The sequence below is a fragment of the Camponotus floridanus genome, unplaced genomic scaffold (assembly GCF_003227725.1).
Source record: "Camponotus floridanus strain SB8 unplaced genomic scaffold, Cflo_v7.5 scaffold21, whole genome shotgun sequence".
NCBI classification, from domain to species: domain Eukaryota; kingdom Metazoa; phylum Arthropoda; class Insecta; order Hymenoptera; family Formicidae; genus Camponotus; species Camponotus floridanus.
In genome coordinates, this window is record NW_020229337.1 from 2,210,809 (window position 1) to 2,228,067 (window position 17,259).

Consider the following 17,259-nt stretch of genomic DNA (forward strand, 5'->3'; position numbering starts at 1 on the left):
TTTTTTAAAACAAAATCTTTGTGTAAAAAAGTATTATTCTAATTGTAATAAATCATATTCATAATCGCTATAGTTTGAAAAAAGTCTTTTTTAAAATGAAAACTTTGAAAATATGAATGTTACTAAATTTTATATCAACTCTTAATATATAGTAATCGTTATATATAGGTTTAATTCGCTTTTATCTTTCGATATCTTTCGATATTTTTTAATAAAAAATTTATTTATTTACTACGTCGATTTCTAATCTATATTATGGATTTTATTTTAGATAAAGTTTAAATTATAAAACACTCACTTAATGAATATCGATAAAAGCTTTTTACTTATTTTAACATTTTTAGTAGAAAAGACTAGTTTTTACCGTTTTTTTCCGGAAAATACTGCTGGCATGAATTTTATCCAAAAAATATGAAATTGAGACTATAAATTAATCAATATTATTTTTTTTATATCGATATAAATATCAGATATTTATCATTCAACGTTTACAAATATATTTATCTGTGCAAACATAAATTAATATCACGTTATTTTTTATATCAATATATATATATATAATATATATGATGTAAGATATAGAAGATATATAAAAATTATCCATGAATTAAAAAAAAACCTCCGGATTATTTTGACGCTAATTTTACAATAATTTAGAAGCGTCTTCGCGCGTGTAATTTAGTTAATAATATTGAATATACATATATTTATTTGTGTTTGTCCTTTTCGTTTTATTTGCGATTTCCTACGTATTATCGATTTTTCTATTTATTTTATCTGATTTCTTCTTCTTTTCTCTTTTTCCATTCAAGTTTAAGTTCTGTCTTGTTTTAAATGCAAAAAAGTATAAGAACATGCAGTTTAAAAAGCACCAGACTTATTATTCCCCGTCCGACTGTACTTCGTTTGCTGAATTTATTTGTCTCTTAGCTATTTACATTCGAAAGATGTAAGAAACGCGGGAACGGAATTTTACGTTTCAATGATCGCTGCGGATGATTTACAGCAGAAATCTGATGGAAAAGATTTTTACGAAATCAATCATTTCAATCGGCATCTCCTCCCGATTGTCGCTTATTGTTTGTTCGAATAATTTGATAAATTGTAAACGAATGGTGCTGTACATAAGCAGAGTGATAGCAAATCTTTTCTTTTCTGTACTTTCCCTTTATTGCAATCTTTCGTTTCCATCTCTCAGAATTCGGAATTTGCAGTAATCTCTATCTTATCAGTTCAAATTTCATCAAAGTTTCTAGAGGAAGAAAAAGAGTTATTGCAGTATATAACTGTCTAGCGTGCTTTAAAAACGATATAAATCTCAAGTAATTAAAAGAACTGCATTCCTGTGAAATGGAATATTTAATATTTTGCCGAGTACGAAATAACTTTATAGGTAAAAAAATGTGTTATATCTTTCAGGAGGACATACGGACAGGGATGGCATGAGGGAGGGCTCCGGCAACGTTGCCGACGTGGTGAGTAAATGAAATGCATTTTTCTCTGTAGAAAGATAGAAAGATACGTATATATACATATACATGTGCATATAAATACAGGGTGTCAAGGCAATCTCTTTTTTAAAAAGACCTCTTGTAGCTTTCCTCGAGAGCTTTTCAAAATACTATAATAAAGTATTTTTTCATTGAATACTTTTCGAGTTATGAGGCTTGAAATAATTTCTTAATTTTACATAAACCATAAAATATCTAGTAAAATATTCATTTTTCGATTATTTTACTTGAATACTTTTATGTAAAATATGAGAAGAATCAATTGGTGTAAAGAAAACACATAATTGTTTCGAAGAAAAAATATGTAATTTGCAATTAACAATTACATTTTTTTTCGAAACAATTATGTGTTTTCTTTACACCAATTGATTGCTCTCATATTTTGTACATAAAAGTATTATGGTAAGATCATTGAAAAATGAATATTTTACTAGATATTTTATGATTTATGTAAAATTAAGAGATTATTTCAAGCCTCATAACTCGAAAAGTACTCAATGAAAAAAATACTTTATTATAGTGTTTTGAAAAGCTCTCGAGGTAAGCTACAAGAGCTTTTTTTGGGGAAGAGGTTGTCCTGACATCCTATATATATATATATATATATATATATATATATATATATATATAGAGAGAGAGAGAGAGAGAGAGAGAGAGAGAGAAATTCTCATTTTTATTTTATTTACATGTTTTTCTCTATTCGCAAATTTTTTTGTCTATGTATTTTACTTTCCTGTCACCTTCATATATGAATTTTACGATATCCGATGAAGATAATATTCTTTTAAAACGGTTATCGTGGCTATTTTTTGGCGCCTCACGTCAAAGCCATGTCGAGAACAGCCGCGCAAAGTATTTTCGAAAGCCTTTGGGCTGTCGACGTCGAGAGATGTAGGCTACCGGGTTAATATACAGAAGAGAGAGAGGGGGATAGAGTGACAGGGGGGCGAGAGGGCATGGCAACGAAAAGAGAGAGAAACAAGGAAAAGCACGATCGGTACGGGAAACAAATAGAAAACCGAAAAGGTAAATTTGACAGACAAATTTTCGCGTTAATTGACTCGTAATGAAATATTGCGAGGAATCGCTTCGATCAATTAGACCTGATTACGCGATTTCACGTACACATCTACATACATTCTCCTGGTAATTCGTGAGAGACGACACTCGGAACGTTAAACTGACGGTGGAATAGCGTGCACGTATACAGTATGTATAAATTTAGCGTAACGACTTTGCTAAACGCGGACGGAAGCGCGGATATAAATATACCGTATGTACTGTGTTTGTAGAGACACACAGAGAGAGAGTGCGTCCAGTGAAATGGGACTGTCTGCTCGCGCAACTTCGCGAAACCGGAAATATTTTATCACCCTTCCACTCGAAATAATTTAAACCTGACCATCTGCTCACAAAAAGTGCAAACATCACAATTTTAAGCGATTTTTATCCCATTTTTATTCTCAAAGAGCGACCTTTCCCTATTCATTTATTTTCCAAACTCGAGCAACTTGAAACGGATCGAATTTGCGATTAATTAAAAGATCAATGAACGTGTTATAGGGATAGAAAGAGAAAGAGACACTCGTGATAATTCAATATAATATACTCGCAAATCTATTAATTCCTTAACCTTGTGCATCGAAATCCCGCAGTGATTTCTCCCTCGTTAAAAGTTAACGAGCTTTTTAATTTTAATGGATTGCGGAAAGTTTCTATTATTAAACTTTTCCGCTCCGTCGCTCTTGGTACGTTTTCTGTTCGAATTCTACGCATATGTGCTGAATTGCGTGTTACGAAAGGGAAAATGTTTTAAATACAAAAAAGAGAAATCTCTCTCTCTCTACCCGTGGTGCAATATCTTATTATTAGATTTCTTTCTCACCACAGCTGCTACAATTTTAAAAACTAGGATTTACATTTCTAGAACACATTCATAACTTGGAGATGGAGTTTCCCATTAGTTTGCGCGTCATTTGCAAATAATAATAAAGAGTAAAGTTTGTCGGAAAAAGACGGGCATATTTGACTTTCCGTCAAATATGCCAGCAATGCAGATTTACTTTCGTTGCGTTTATCATGCTTACAATTGTGATTCATGAGATGTAAATGACAATACAGCTACAGGATGTAACCAATCGAAACATTTTACATACACTAATTGTGGAATTTTCAGGTATTAAATAACAATTTGCATTAGTTAAATGTAATATGACACGCTATCCATACACCTGTCACATTTGTTGTTAATTCGAGATTTTCATTTTTCTTATTTAACACTGCCAATATGCAATATATTTTATAACAATAGCATTTTGTTTGACGTAGCAATATTCAATGTTAAAAACTCGATAAAAATACTTGAATTAATAATTACTTTAATTATCGCATAAACGTGTTAATTATTAAAATAATTTAAAAAATAATTTATTTTCCCTCGGCATGTGTGACATATAATCGCGTTCATTTCCATATCGGTATAGAAACATGACATCATTCTCAAAGAGCAGACAGGTGACAGCAGTCGTTGCTCGTTACTCTCTATTCATTATGCAATACACGACAGAATTAGATCTCGTTATCGCCTCGTACGATTTTATGGTATCGAATCGACCACGTGTCGTAATCGACATGAATGTAATCGATATTAATCGACATGTTTCACGACATGGGCCGTTCTATGCTTTCTCATTAGACAGACGGATTGCAATTAACAGCATGGTATTAATTAGCGGATTTATCTGCGTCGCGTATATGCAGACACAATGCATCGTCACCATAAATTGTACGTATCTCGCGTTCCATTTGTTTCGTTAGTGCGTTTAAATGAGATTTGGACACGTTTCATCTGCAAATACCAGTGCAGACCAAATTATTTCGTGTCGTACTTTATTATGAAAATTGCAAAAATATATATTTCGAAAAAACAAAGCGAGCATTTATTACATTTATCGAACGTAATATACGTGACCTAATTTCTTTGGAAAATTTTGTATTTATTTTGGAGAATCTCTTGTATTTTATATTATAATATATTAATCGCTAAATTATTTTTAAAATTATTAACAGAGTTTGTTTTTAGTAAAGATTATAATTTTTTTTATCAATTAAATTCTGAAAATATACTGATAATATCAATTTCACAAAGATCGAATTTGAAAATCGAATTTACAAAATGTTTTTTTTTTTTTTTTAATGATCTGAGACGGCTTTAATCGAATAGAATATATGATTTTAGATAAGAAAATTCTTCAAAGAGAGAGATAGAGAAGTTGCATGTGTGTGTGTATGTGGATGCATCCTTTGATCATATATCTATGAAGTGCCGGCATTTTATCGATAAGATCTGTATCCATCGTATCTAATTTTCTTGACACTTTTAAATTTTACATAGTATTCACGATCAAATGCATCCAAGCAAGATAAAGGCAAATACATTATTTCATTCTATCTTTACATGAGAGGACGAGATATTGGCTTACAGATCTGAATATACAGCTAGTAACATCTTCATAGTTACGTAGTCAAAGGATGCGCTTGGCATAACCACTGCTTTGCCTTTAGGGATTAGATGTATATAGTTGACGGGTTAACCGCTGGAGAATTTTGATGTACAAGATTGACTTTATTAGTAGAAATTTGCGGATATTCCTTAAATGAGATATTATTTAATTACCGTATGTAATTCCAGCAACAAGAATAAGAGAAAGAGAAAAGAATATAATTATTAATGTAATAAAAATTTTTAATTATATTCTATTATAAAAAATACATAGAAAATTAATATTTAATATTTTCGATGTAATATTTTCTCTCATTACAAATAATCAATTAAAAAATAATTTAATAGAAAATAACATATATATTTTATTACAGAAAAACATATTTTATTACAAACATATATTTTATTACAAATATATATTTCATTACAAAAAAAATACGCTGTCATATCGCTAAAATAATACAAATTTAAATAATAGTAAATAAAAAATATTTTAATGTGTTTTTGTATTTTTTTGTACATTTTTTAATAATAAAATAATAAATTATACGGTTTTACATATAAATTATATAGAATAATATTTACGAATATGACGCATGGAAATATATTATTTAAAATCATGCCGAATGAGATTAATAACATTTTAATAATGTAAATGTAAATATTTTAGTGTTTTGTAATAAAAATTTTTACTTAAAGTATTAATTAAATTATATATTAAAGAATGAATACATTATAATTATTTTTATTTTATGTTAGATTTTTTTCAACAATTCATTCATTATATTTTTATCAAGCTAAAAATATTATTACATATTAAAATTTCCTTCCGCGTTGTTTAAATAGAAAAAAAACATTCTCGCTACATGTTTTTGCATAGAGTATGCGATTTTTACGTTAGACAAATATCAGATAGGAATGGATGATAGGAATCTAGGACTCCTATTACCATCGTAGAAGAAAAAATCGCAGAATCATGACGATCGCGTAACCAACGGCTGTTACCGCACGTACAAGATAAGCAAATATGTTTTTAATGATATTCGTCATTCATTCTCTCTCTCTTTCTCTCTTTCTCTTTTATCTCGATAACGTACGGAGGCGGGTCTAAATGGAGAGGGATTCGACCTTTCTTTCGATCCCCTTTTCCAAATGACTGAACTCGCTCGAATGCGTCGATGAAACCGAGAAAGATGAGGAGCCGTTTAATAATGCTGACACTGCTTATATCCGATATTGCTCCTTAATTAAGGATGGTATTCTCTCTAGAATCTGCATATAAAGAGCGTTTTTGCGTGTTGATCTTTCCCGTGAGAATAGTAAACGTTAAGAGGTAAACCGCTGACGAAATACACGTAGATTAAATTCCATAATGTGCGTATTAAGATGGTTATTCGCTAAAAGCAAACAGTAAATGCGAAATTAAATTTATTATTGCAACATGTTTTGATTGATTGCATCATGAGCGAATCTGATCGAACGCGAATCAAACGCGTTGTAATTAATACACCCTGTTGTCGTTTATTTAGTACCGTTTTTAGATATAATAATCTATATATTGTGTAATCAGTAGTGAAATAATAATGTGCTGTTAAATTACTATATTGAGACAGAAACCAAATATTAGTGGTTGATTTGGTGCAAATAAATGTTATATAAAAAATTAATAAAGTGTATTATACGGGCTCCACAACTTTATATATTTTATCGATACTTATCAAATTCAATACGTTGTACTAATGTAATATAATATCTTTTTTAACTTTGTGTAGAGAATATTTTTTTCTTTTTAATTTTAGAACAAATATACTCTCTAGAAATCGCTAAAAATTAGCGTTTTTATTATTTGGTAATTTAATATGATTTTTATAATATATTGATGCATTATTATTATATATTAATATGTTATATAAAAAAATTGATGTTTTTTTAAAATTGTTAACTTTTAGCCAAGGATTATTATTAAATATTTAAACAAGAATTATTATGTTAATTCTTACGTTTAATAACAGCCTTACAAGCCTGATAATTCCACCTAATATCTCACAACGCACGTCAGAATTTGCTAGCGGTTTATCCCTCGAACAGTGTAGTCTCAAGTTATTTGAACGTTCTGTGGATGCAATTTTGATCCATGTTTGACCACGATGGAATGTATCCATTAGCACGTTGGAAATGGTCGTTGCAATTACAGTTGGGAGAGATATAAATTGTCTTTTACAACAATTGCGTTATTCGAAAGATGCAAATTTCTAAACATTTAAAACTATATTTGTTTAATTTATTAACACGAATGGTGATGTTTTCATCTTTAACATTTAAAAAAATATTTTATGATTAATCTTTTAGCTGCAAATAAGTTTTGTCTCTGCTACAAAAAATTTTTTGGAGTTGTAATTTTCAACCTATTATCAAATTATTACCCTATTTGATAATCTTAATAATATCAATTTAAGATATTTATTTTATAAATAAAAACAATTATGATTTTTTTATTTACAATGGCCTTTAATGGATTGATAAAAGCATAAAAGAGATTATAAATTATGTCGATTTAAATATAAAAGAGATTATAAATTATGTCGATTTAAATATAAAAGAGATTATAAATTATGTCGATTTAAATATAAAATGACGCATTACAATATTTTCCATTAGTTTTGATTATCGAACAGTAGAAAGATACAATAATTTAATTTCCAATTTTAATTAGCCAATTAATGAATTGATTTTTAAATAAGTAATAGATGTGGGAACCTTTCCAATTAATCCAGTGTCTCGTGAAACGATGAATTTGAAATAATTAACGGAAAGTTTGAATGAAGAAATATGTTTATAGATTAAGCGTGACAGTGAATTTTAACTTGATATCTACCTCTTTCCGTCAGTAATGTTTCTCGTTGCACGTAAGCTTATGGTATTATCGCAGTGTCGTTCTATCCATCTAGGTGTACCTATATATCTTCACTCTCCGTAGATACGGAAATCCCATAATGCATACAAATACCTACGGCTTATTGATGGGCGGATGCGAATCCGAGCGCGTTATAGTAGCGAGTATCGTTTTCGCATTCGCCTCGATATGCGCTAAACATCAGAGCTAAACATCAAAGGCAAATACGCCCCTATTCCGCTCACAATCGGTCAACGACAATGACAGCGTGCCGCTGATTCGATCATGTATGCTAATTTCACTGCTGAACACGTCCGCGTAATCTTCGACGGCATTAACTCTTTGACGCTTTGACTGCTGCATTGCACGTGATGTCTGGCATATCTCTTTCGGTGTCATATGTACAGGATAATACGACCAAAAAGTGATGGAATATAAGCAAAAAATATAATTTTCTTCTAAGCAAGATTTTTCATTTTTAAGAAAATTAAATTAAATTAATTTTAACTTCATTTTAATTTAATTAGAATCAAGAATTTATTATTTTTTGTCATTTTTTAAGCTTAAATTATTTTCATCTATATTACAACATAACATTTCAATAATATTTGAATTCTAAATAAAGGTGGCTTATAAGAGAGCTTGTAACAATATAAGCTTATAAAAATTAAGCATATAAAAATTAACTGATCTTCTAGTTTGGTTTTTGATAAAAGATAAATTTTGGAAATTTTATTTTATTTATTAATTAATTAATAGTTAATATATCACACAACTATATCGAGTGATATTGATATCTCTTTCTATATACTTGATGCCGCTCTTCATTCGACGTTTGCTTGTGTACTAATCCTTTGAGACCGCCTGTGTTTGGATGAGCACGCGTATCCGTTCCGTTGCCACGAGGTGGGTTTCGTGAAGGACATTTACAACACACAATGTGATGCGACACAATACAAAGCTGAAGAGACGGAAGAACCGCAAGAGAGGCCTAAGTGCAAATGCCTGTTTCCGGAAGCGGATTGCTTCCTGCTTTTCTCCCGTAATTCGCGATCGGTATCGATTGGTGCCCGGTTATCGATCTGCGACATTAGTTCACGAAATTCCCGAATCACATTATTTATTTTTTCCCTTATTTCTTTTTTTTTCTTTCTAGCTTGAAAAGAGAGAAGAAATATTGCAATAAATTCTGACAAGATAATCAAGGCATCATATTAATGCAATCGAGAAAGAGATTAATGCAATTCGCTTACAATAGTTGATCTTGTAAATATACGATCCATTTTATCTATTTTATTGTTGTGTGTGAGACAAATATAAAAATCGTAATAATTTACGTAATTTAATTAAGATATTTAATGTTTCGATAATTCTAATTTTTTTTGAGGTGCGTATATTTACACTTGTTCTAAAAATAAAATTTTACCGCCACCTGCTTCTGCTCTTTTTTTATAGCTATACTTTTCGAATTGTCCGATATCGCTTGTCACGTCGTACTTCGTCGACATTCGGCAGATACCACATGTCCACAAATAGTGCGCGCGTTTACGGTTGTACCTATCTATCGCCTTTTTCCGCAACGAGAGATAAAAATCCGCCGGAGATGTATTCCCATGGAGGATCGAAGGATACGATGGTACAAAAGGGAGAGGAGGAGAATCGGAAACGAGAAGTACCAAGAGAAAAAGAAAAGAGAGAAAAACCGGGCAAGTTGCGAAGGGGAAAAAGATTGACGCGATTTTTCGACCAACCTGGAAACTCTTATGTCTTCTTTGCAAACTCTAGTTCTTCAAGTAGAGTCTCACTAGATGCAAAAGGACCTCGTGTCACGATTAGTTTTAAGTTTTTTTAGCTGATAACAGCATTATATCAATAGACGAAAAGTTACCCGTAATCTTTTTTTTATTTTTTTCAGTTTTATGAAATACAGTGATCAATGTTATTGTTCTATAATAAATGTGTATAAATTAGATGATTGCTGAATCGCATAAAATAATGTTGCAATTTTAAAACACACACGACAATAATTAAATTAATAATTTTAATAATTGTTAAATTAAACAATTATAATAATTGTTAAAATACAAACAAATATATACACATATATATTGTAAAGAATAAATAAATCATCTAAAATTATTAAACTATAATATTATAATTTTAATAATTCTATATAATTTATTTCTTACAATACTATATAAAATATAAATATAAATTTATATAAAATATAAATAAATATATATCAAATATATAATTCTCCTTACGCGATTTTTGTGTGTTTTATACTAGTCTTATTCTATAATTTTATATATATAAAATTCTGTCTCTCACGGGAATGGACGTGACCAAGTTTACTCGACTCATAATATATCGCGAATTCTATTTATCTCGTAAGGTTAGCACTCAGATCCATAACACTCAACGCGATAATGACTGAGAGAGCTCAGTGAGAGCTTTTATTTCGTGAGACGTGTCGACGTCGCGTTGATGCATCGATTTACTCCCTTGTGGACACCACAGTCCAGTGTGTAAAATGGAGTGCACGCAATTCGCTTGGTGCCCCGAACGAATGCGAGTCCAGTTAACGTAAGCAGGTTACGCAGTGACGTATTCAGTTGCGAATTAATGCAGTTGGCTCGTTGTACTTGCAGCTATTTCTCGTACATAGGGTGTCTGCAACAGGAACAAATGTTCTTTCATTCATGTTGTCGAGCAAATGAAAAAATAGTGACAATTGATATTTTCAGTTACGAAGATATTTAACATTGAAAATTTAAAAGAAGAAGAATTTTAATAGAGAGATTAAATTTTATGGATAATTTACAGAAATTTTTTAAAGTTTTGAAAAAGATCCAAGAATTTGGATACGAGGAGGAGGGAGATGGAGTGGAAAAGTGAAATAAAAAAATAATCGCATTTATCTCTCGATAAATACTTTTTTGCGTCCATTTTAATTTGACGATCAAAAAAATCTTTTGTTAATAAAATGGATTATCAAATGGATTCTTGAAAAATTTTGCCAATCCTTTTCGTAATTTCCGCAATCGGAAAAGCTTTTGTGGATTGAAGAATAGATTTATTCCCTCGTAAAACGCGTACGTATTCGGCTGTAATTAATACGGACATATGCAAATGTGTAACGTACGACTGACAGAAAAAATGCCACTATGGGTTTCACATTGTAACGTCCTTTTAAAGGTTCACACAGATACTTTTGATCTCTCGATTTATTCTTTAATCCTTTTGCGTTTTTTTTTTGACGTGATTAAAATATAAAATGAATATTTGAAATATAGATTATTCCGTAGAACTTTTGAAAATTAATTATTTTGTATGCTTTTCACTCGAAAGAGTTCCCACGCGTTAATCAGTAGAGCTTGGTTTATTTTCTCGCATCATTTCTGAATAATATTTCGGGTCGCTCTAATTAATGCGGACATATGCAAATGTGCAACAATAATGCACAAAACAACATTCTGGTCTATATCGAATTTCACGTAATTACGGTGTTTAATGTCAGATACATGTAGATAATTGCACGTGACGCCATTTTCACTGTAATTTTTTTTACGTGTTTACCTCCTTGTGAGGTTGAAAATTTCTTAAATATATGTATATGTATTTACTCTTATAATTTTATAAAAAACCTTTTATAAAATTAATCGATTTTCCTCTTTGAAATCCACATTAATCCAAAGATTGGTTATGACGTATTATACTGTTCATTCGTTTAATTAATGCACATACATATATGCAAATGCGCGATGTAACAATGCAAATGAAAAAACGTCGCGATATCTCTACACATACGTGTGAGATTTTGCATTATTACATTTTTTTCTTTTTTTTTTTTTTTAATCGGATGCCAACTTCACGTGAGTACGTTCACGCTGGATTCGCGTTGCGTCCTTTTGCGCGATTTCGCGTTGCGAAATAAAACACAGTAAAAGAAAATCACTCGTGGAAATTTTTTTGAAAGTTTCCGATTTATTCCCTTAAAAAACGTGTTGTATACATTTTTATCCCGACTAAATCCTTTACGCCAGAGCGACATATTTCCTTGCGTAATTTTCGAACGCACGAGCCAGCCCCCCCTCTCTCCTTCTTCCCCTCCCGGTTTGATTGATGCGAAAATACGCGCAACGTACGAAAATAAAAAAAATATCGCGTGTTTCACCCTTGCCTTGATCGCGACGTACACGTATGCGTGCCTCGACACATATGTAAGCTAAAAAAGTCGCAAGGCGGAAAATAAAATTCATGCGCCTATCATAGCGTCATATCGCCTCACGTCCGAATAATTCGCGAGAAATTTCGTCTCTCTCTCTCTCTCTTTCCCCCCTCTTTATTTCTCTCTCTCTCTCTCTCTCGTCTCTTGCGAATAGTCTTCGGATGCACACGCCTCATCGCTGTCGCGTCATTCGTTCGCTCGTTCGTTCGTTCGTTCGTTCGTTCGTTCGTTCGTTCTTTCGTTCGTCGGCTTCCTTTTTCGCTGCGCAATTTCCGTAGCACACGGACTCGTCAATATTCATTCTCGTTTCTCTCCGGTTCGTACGCGCCAGCAGCAACGCGGAACATTCAACGGAGGATTGATTTGTCCATAATGTTCAGTAAAGGAAAGGAGAGAGAGAGAGAGAAGGGGGAGGATAGTAGCGGTGTTTTCGTGCGTCCGATAACCATTCGATCATCCTGCTTCTAAACGGATTACCACTCGATATACAGGAGGGAAAATGACAGTTGATTTCTAACTCGATACTGTATATTTATAAAATAGACGAAACTTTGGTATATTTTGGAAACTTCTGTTATATAATGTAAATTTTTTTCTGTTATATAATGTTAAGAAATAGAAAGAGAGAGAAGGAGAAATTAATATATTCTTCTTCTTTTGTCCTTTTAAAATATTTTATGAGTGTACTTTATTAGTTTTAAATCAATTTTTTGGATATGAAATGTGTCAAAACGATATTTTTTTGTGTAATAAATATATAACATGTTTCTCTCTTGTATATGAAATATTTTGTTACGTTTCTTTATGTACATGAAATACTTCGAAACACGATGTGTATATGTGTGTGTGTTTATTACTTGGCATTATAATGTTCACGAAAAAAAATATCTTTACGTGTCATATCATCTATTATAAGACGGAATCAAGATGTGAAATAATTCATCCGTATGAATATATATGAGAGATTTAATTCGTATATTAGAAAAAAAAATATTCATTTTATTTCTTCTATCTTTTCAAATTCCAAGAAAACTTGGGAAATTTGTTTTTATCTAGGAAAAAATCAGAACTGAAGGATTCTGATAAGTTACCGGTTTTCCTCAACTTTTAATTAACGTCGCTATTAAAACTGAAATGAAAGTAATTTTTATTCTTTGATTTTTGCCGAGTTTACAATCAATTTATCGTGATTAAATCGTAGGATATTGCTGAAGAAAAAAAAATTTAAAAAAAAAATGGGAAATTTATGGTTCACCAACGTCAGTTAATCTTACCTTAATTGATTCTCTATCTCTGTCTAGTGTCACTTTTAGAGAAAAGCGGTCAGTTAAGGTAAAAGCAAAGCTAACCGAAAGTGAAAGCCCACCAAAACGGTAATTAAGCTTCTTGTAAAAGGATACACGGGAAACGAGATACATAAATTCCATAATATCCTTATAATATTTTTTTCACTTTTTATATTTTACTTTATTTATGCAGAATTATTTTCTGCAAATTCTATGAAATAATTCTTTATGTAAAAAATGAAATATTATTCAGATAAAATTTTATTATTTTTTCGGAAAAATTCTCTCTTAATAAAATGTATAGCGTCTCCAACGTTGAAATATAATTTCCTCGAAACATCGCTATTAAATCAAACGTACTAAAACGGCGCATTTTCAGGGATATAAGAAAGGTTTACGCAACTACCAAATAAATTATTACCAGTGGAATATATGAGAGGCAGGAAAGAACCGTGTCTATAAATCATTTGCGATATCGTGCGATAATCAATTCGACTGGCCAATCTGACACGAGAAACGAGAACGTGACGAACACGACGTACGTTGTGTTCGTGGTACAAAAATCAGGTGTCATTGATTTTCATGCCCCATAATTTCATATCCATTAAGATCAAGCGCGTTCGAAATTCAAGCTTCCTATCATCGCGCCATTTCTATGCTAATCTATTATCTATGGCCGCGATTCTTGTGCTCGAAAAATTTAGGAGTAATCGCTCGATGCATCAAGAAACGATTTGGACCAGATTGTTGTATCATTTCTATCGAAATCTCTCCGAATCGAAAAATTTTTATTCTTTTTACGGAACCTTTATTACTTTTCGCAATTTTTACATGCGCAAGAGAATAACTGATGGTTCTCATCAGACTTTTTTTTGCTTAGTTATATAAGCGCTCGTTCTAAAGTACCTAGATTCGTGCTTTTATATGCTCTCTACTTTAGATCCGGTACGAACTTTCAGAATATACGGAGATCCCGATACATTTGGGTTCGTGGAACATAAATCACAGGTCACTGCGTAACCACCGTATAGGCACCGGACTTAATTAACAATGTAAAATCTCGCGGTGACCCAACATGTGTGCGATGCTTGCGGCTCTGATTTATGTACCACCAGGAAAATCGAGTTTCGAGGAAATCGTAGTTTACAGTAATCTATAAAGTGTTCATTAACAGATCCATTTACCAAAGGATTAACAGCAAGCTATTTATTACGATTGAAAATAAAATAATACTTTCTTCATCAGCATTTAATTCATAATGAATACGATATTTTTTGCAACTTTAATAAGCATATTATATCAAGATTCTGAAAAGCAAAATTTTAGCAAATAATTGTATTATATATAATTTATATAAAAAAACACACCCAAAAGTCATGTAATATTTTTAAAAAATTATTTTAAAATATAAAACTATACAAAAGAAATTAAAATAGAAATCTCAAAGTAATTTTGAGATTAACATATAAAACATATATTCGTTCGAGTCATGCCGAATACAATCGAAGCTTTGTAAGCAGAAAGATGAGGAAACGAAATGGGGAGAAGTCGGGGAGAAAACAAAACAAAAAGCTCCTTTTATCCACTTTACGGCGCGTACAACGTGACTATGGCTCGACTTGACTATTATATGTATAACGTATATATATTTTTTAATTAAAAAATTATTTGCACATTTATCACGTCTCATTAAACACGGCATTTTGTTTTAAAATAAAGTTTGTGTCTGTAAACATACTCTCCAAAAATATTTATCATTTATTTATTAGTCGAAAGTTTTTGAGGGAAACCCTCATATAGGTTTCAACGGTCAATTTCTCTAGACTCATATCAAAACTGTATTTGAACTTGATACGTTTCCTTTAGTCAAAGCGTCTGAGACCCATATACAACTTTTGCTCCTGTTATTTGTTGTATCGTTACTTGTTTACTATAAATAAACAATTTCTACTTGCAAGTGACAGTCAATTCCGTTGGCTCTTTCATCGCGTACTCGCAGAAACAATAATTTGCGAAACGTTGAAGTAATAAGCTTGTAAATGCGTACAGTAGTGCATGCGTACACGGTGCATGTGCATGTGCATTTGCCGTGCGAAGCGTACGACGTGATCCGCATAGAAGCGAGATTTCTCTGAGGACTCGGCTCGAATAGAATGGTGCCAATTTGTACAAAAGCTGACCAGCGAAATATGATATCTTCGACCGTAAGTGAAACGACCTCGCGGTTCTCGGGGATGAAGCACTAGAAGCTCCAGAAGCGAAATCGAATCTCTATGTGGCTGCGTAAAGAATACTGTGTATACTAACGAGAGCACGAGTATCAAAATATCGAGGAATTGAAGAGAAAAATCTATTACTAAGCGGATTTAGAACATTTTTGATTATACGATATACAGAAAAATTTTAAACAAATTATGACGTACAGTTGCAAGTAAAAATTAAATTAAATATGTAAAATATAGAAATATAGAAGATGCTTTTACAAACATGTATATAATAAAATTTACTTATATGTGTGGAAAAAATTGGAATAATTTTATTTGATATATTCTGTAATTTAAGTACAACTTTTTCACTATACAAATATAAAGTATTCCAAGCATTATCATAATTGTAAAAATATTTTTAATTATTTTAGCGCTGTTTGTCTCAATTACTTTTGCAACCGCGACGATTTAAAAACATACAAGTGTTAAAAAATATTTCCTGTCGCATTTATTACATTTAACACTTGATTGTTATTCAATCTCCATTCGTCAGTTGAGATTCTCGGGGAATTCTCCAATTCCATTTGAGAGTTCATTTAAGTCGAAATGAATTCAACGAGCCATTTCGGAAATAAGTGCATCGCAAAGAGGGGGACTTTCTCACGTAGAAGTTGAAATTTATTCCGGACATGTATGTCTGTGCGTTCAACCCTGACCCTGCTCAAAGCCTGGAACTTAATCGAAATCAGAACAGGAGCAGTACGAGAGTAAAGCAGATATAAGACGTAAGCATGGAAAAGCGTTCAATTGCCATGGAAGATATTAAAGAAGGCTACACTACTTGATTATTACACGTGAAAAAATAACCGACTGACACAAAACTAATTGCTTCATGAGACATGTTTGCAGATTAAATATCTATTATTATATTTATCGCATTAAAAGATAATGTAATTCTTTAAATGATTATCTCTATAACACAAGAATATACTTTAAAAATTCAGAAAAATGAAATTTTATTAATTTTCAAAAATTATAACAAATTTGAAATTCAAAATAAATTTTTACCATATTACATTTTACCTTGATATGCATACATTTTGATTAAAAATTTTATAGATTTTAGGCGAATTATGATTTTGCGACGAAATGTATATTAAAATAAAACAGATTATGCAAAATTTGACAGGAATGATGCAGAAATGTGAACTATTCTTTTTTTTTCATTTCTAATCTCTTTTGTAAAATATCTATAAATAATGTACGACGTTATTCATTTGCATACGAGATATTTCACGGTCATACATCATTTTTTTTTAGCTCAAGGCAAACATTTCCGTGAAGTAATTGCGTCCTCCGTATACTAGATTCTTTCTCGATGATCGGACAACGGGATAAGCCAAACTCGCCGAACTTTTACTTCTGCGAGTCTATACTCGCTCGTTCGTTCATTAGCATATCTATCGAGAATTTTCGAGATGAATCGATGCTGCTTTGCTCATGCTCTTGGAGAAATTTCGTTGGCTACGAGTGTCTCCCTTGTGACATTTCAACTTTTATTCCATCTTACTTTAATTAGATTTCATTTTCATCGCACTTATTGGCATCTGCTCGCTACTTGAACTCTCA

The 17,259-nt window shown here is 31.4% G+C and overlaps 1 protein-coding gene across 1 annotated transcript in view; it reads left to right on the forward strand.

Annotated features, from left to right (window-relative positions):
* Positions 1–17,259, forward strand: part of LOC105252765 (putative uncharacterized protein DDB_G0271606) — a 58,576-nt gene that overhangs the window by 1,608 nt on the left and 39,709 nt on the right. Inside the window, exon 2 of the mRNA XM_011260325.3 lies at positions 1,420–1,475. Coding sequence (XP_011258627.1) covers positions 1,443–1,475 — 33 coding nt within the window. The 5' untranslated portion in view covers positions 1,420–1,442. The remainder of the gene's footprint in view (positions 1–1,419; positions 1,476–17,259) is intronic.